Source organism: Aspergillus steynii (genome assembly GCF_002849105.1).
Source record: "Aspergillus steynii IBT 23096 chromosome Unknown P170scaffold_19, whole genome shotgun sequence".
Taxonomy (NCBI): domain Eukaryota; kingdom Fungi; phylum Ascomycota; class Eurotiomycetes; order Eurotiales; family Aspergillaceae; genus Aspergillus; species Aspergillus steynii.
In genome coordinates this window covers 12,501-14,960 of record NW_020194416.1, presented here as the reverse complement: position 1 = coordinate 14,960, position 2,460 = coordinate 12,501, and the positions used below count along the sequence as shown (strand labels likewise).

At 65.6% G+C, this 2,460-nt stretch overlaps 1 protein-coding gene across 1 annotated transcript, besides 1 other annotated feature; it reads right to left on the bottom strand.

The window, feature by feature from the left end:
* Positions 1–41: 41 nt before the first annotated feature.
* Positions 42–209: a sequence feature (Protein overlapping with rRNA (P170DRAFT_371099, PLB42915.1) was converted to a misc_feature.).
* A 282-nt stretch (positions 210–491) lies between these two features.
* On the bottom strand, positions 492–1,400 carry P170DRAFT_481438 (uncharacterized protein; the record flags this gene model as incomplete). The annotated part of the gene is made up of 1 exon (XM_024853868.1): positions 492–1,400. One exon carries the CDS (start codon positions 1,398–1,400, stop codon positions 492–494), a length of 909 nt encoding a protein of 302 aa, XP_024698216.1.
* Positions 1,401–2,460: the final 1,060 nt, after the last annotated feature.

Below are 2,460 nucleotides of genomic sequence, written 5' to 3'. Positions count from 1 at the left end.
TTTTACCCTACTGATGAAGGTCACCGCAACGGTAATTCAATTTAGTACGAGAGGAACCGTTGATTCAGATAATTGGTTTTTGCGGCTGTCTGACCAGGCAGTGCCGCGACGCTACCATCTGCCGGATAATGGCTGAACGCCTCTAAGTCAGAATCCGTGCCGGAACGCGGTGATGTTGCCCCGCACGTCGTAGTTGGATACGAATAGGCCTCCGGGCCATGCACCTCAGCAGGCTGGCGACGGCTCCCGGGGAGAAACCCCTAGGGGCTGGCTGGCGGATTGTAATGTCACCTCGCGCGGGGATGAATCCTCTGCAGACGACTGAAGTGACCAAGCGGGTCGTGTACGCGGTCAAGTAGCCTTGTTGCTACGAGTCGCTGAGCGTCAGCCCGATCCTTGGCTAGATTTGTGCAAATAACACCCTCCCATCAACGTGCTCGGCAGCGCCGGGTGCTTGGAGGGGGGGAAAGGGTACCGGGTAGGCCAACCGCCTACCGGAGACCACTGTTCCTTCTTCTGGCTTCCGAGATCCCCTCCGAGGGGTCTTGGGGGTCCTTCTCCTCTGGCGGAAGCCGGAGCCAGTTGGCCGCAAGGGGACCCATTCGCCCGGCCGGACGGGCGGTTTCGCGGTTTGGCCGGGTGCTGGCCAGTTGGCCAGCGGGGAGCGACTTGTGGATGGCGCCGCGGGAGACGGCAACCGGGATTTTTTCCGCGGGACCCCTCCCCTGCCCACGCACCCTCATGTGGCCCCCGGGGCGGGCGTCGCCGGGCTGGGGGTGCCCCTCCTGGCGGGCAAGGGCCTGGGGCAAAAGGTCCGGGGCGGGTGGGCGCCGGACCGAAAAGGCACGGGGCGGTCCGGGGGTGGTCTGGTGCCTGGTCGAATGGACCTGGGGTGGCCCACCGCCAGACCAGTTGGCGCGGAGGGGCTTGGGGAGAATACAGGGAGGTGGATGGTGCCTGGCGGGTAGGGGCGAGGTACGGGACAAAGGCCCACTGGCGGACCAGTTGGCGCGGGAGGGTGCCTTGGGAGGCCGGGTGGGAGTGATCACGTGATGCGAGCGGCCTAGGTCGCGAGGCAAAACGGTCCGGGGGGTGTGGTGCCCGGGGCAAAAGGCACGGGGGCGGTCCGGTGCCTGGGGCAAAAGGTCCGGGGTGGGTGGGCGCCGGACCGAAAAGGCACGGGGCGGTCCGGTGCCTGGGCAAAAGGTCCGGGGTGGGTGGCGCCGGACCGAAAAGGCACGGGGCGGTCCGGTGCCTGGGCAAAAGGTCCGGGGGTGGTCTGGTGCCTGGTCGAATGGACCTGGGGTGGCCCACCGCCAGACCAGTTGGCGCGCGGAGGGGACCCGGGGGAATAGGGGGAATACGGAGGCGGGTAGATAGGGCCTGCGGGTCAGGGCCATATATATATATCCACACACGCGGATATATATCAGTGGAAGCCAAACAGGCAGATGGCCATACATCCGCATCCAGCCCCGACCTACCTCCCCCGCCTCGACACCTGCACCCACAAATATATATAACCACCACCGCCTTCCCCGGCGCACCCACCCTTTCCCCCAACTCGGCCCACGGGCGGGCCAGGGCCTCCTGGTGGCCATAGCCCGGCTCTATGCCCCGACTGCCGTCACTATATGATCCCACATGTCACCATTGGGCTCGCCGCAACGGTCGGCCGAGGTGTCCACCCAGACCAGTTGGCCGCCCAGACCAGTTGGCCAGACCAGTTGGCCGGGTGGGCCAAAACGCCTAAGTACGCTATCTGCCCGGGTTGGGGGCAAATTCGGGTGGCCCACTTTGTATGGGAAAAGTGACCGACGCACGGGCCACCCCATACTAAAACCGTCCCCCCCCAGCAACTTTCGGACACCTCAACGTTTGTGCGCACGATGTGTGCCCAAGTGAGGCCGGTGGTACTACGTGGAAAGGAGGTCAACTTGACAGCCGGAAGCACCCCTCCCGGGGCACGTTTCGCGGTGTTCCTGATGGCCTCCCGTCCACATCTTCCCTGCTAGACAGGCTGCCTCTCCATGGCTCACAGCGCCTGGGTCCTTCGGGCCTCGCTCGAGTCGTGGGAGCAGTCTACCGCTGGCGTCCTCTTCATTGCGGACAACGGCGACCGAAGCCCGGGTGCCCCGCACCCGGCGCCGATGGGGTCTGTGGATCGGTGGCCGTTGGCCAGTCCTGATACCTAAGATTCCGGAGGGGAGCCGCCCCGCGGTAGCCGCCGTTCGTCGGCGTGTCCGTGGGGCCGGACCCCTCACTCGAGGACCGTATGCCGCAGCCTGGCAGCGCCCGCAAGGGCGACCTGCCGGGGTTCTGCGCGCGGACCGGCTCCTGGAGGGCTACACAGTGTGGGCAATTGGATGGTCGCATGTGTGCCGCCGGTACGCCGGGGGCGTCGCTGTGACCGGGCGCCTTGTGCGCCCCTTCCAGAGTTTAATACCTACAAACATACCG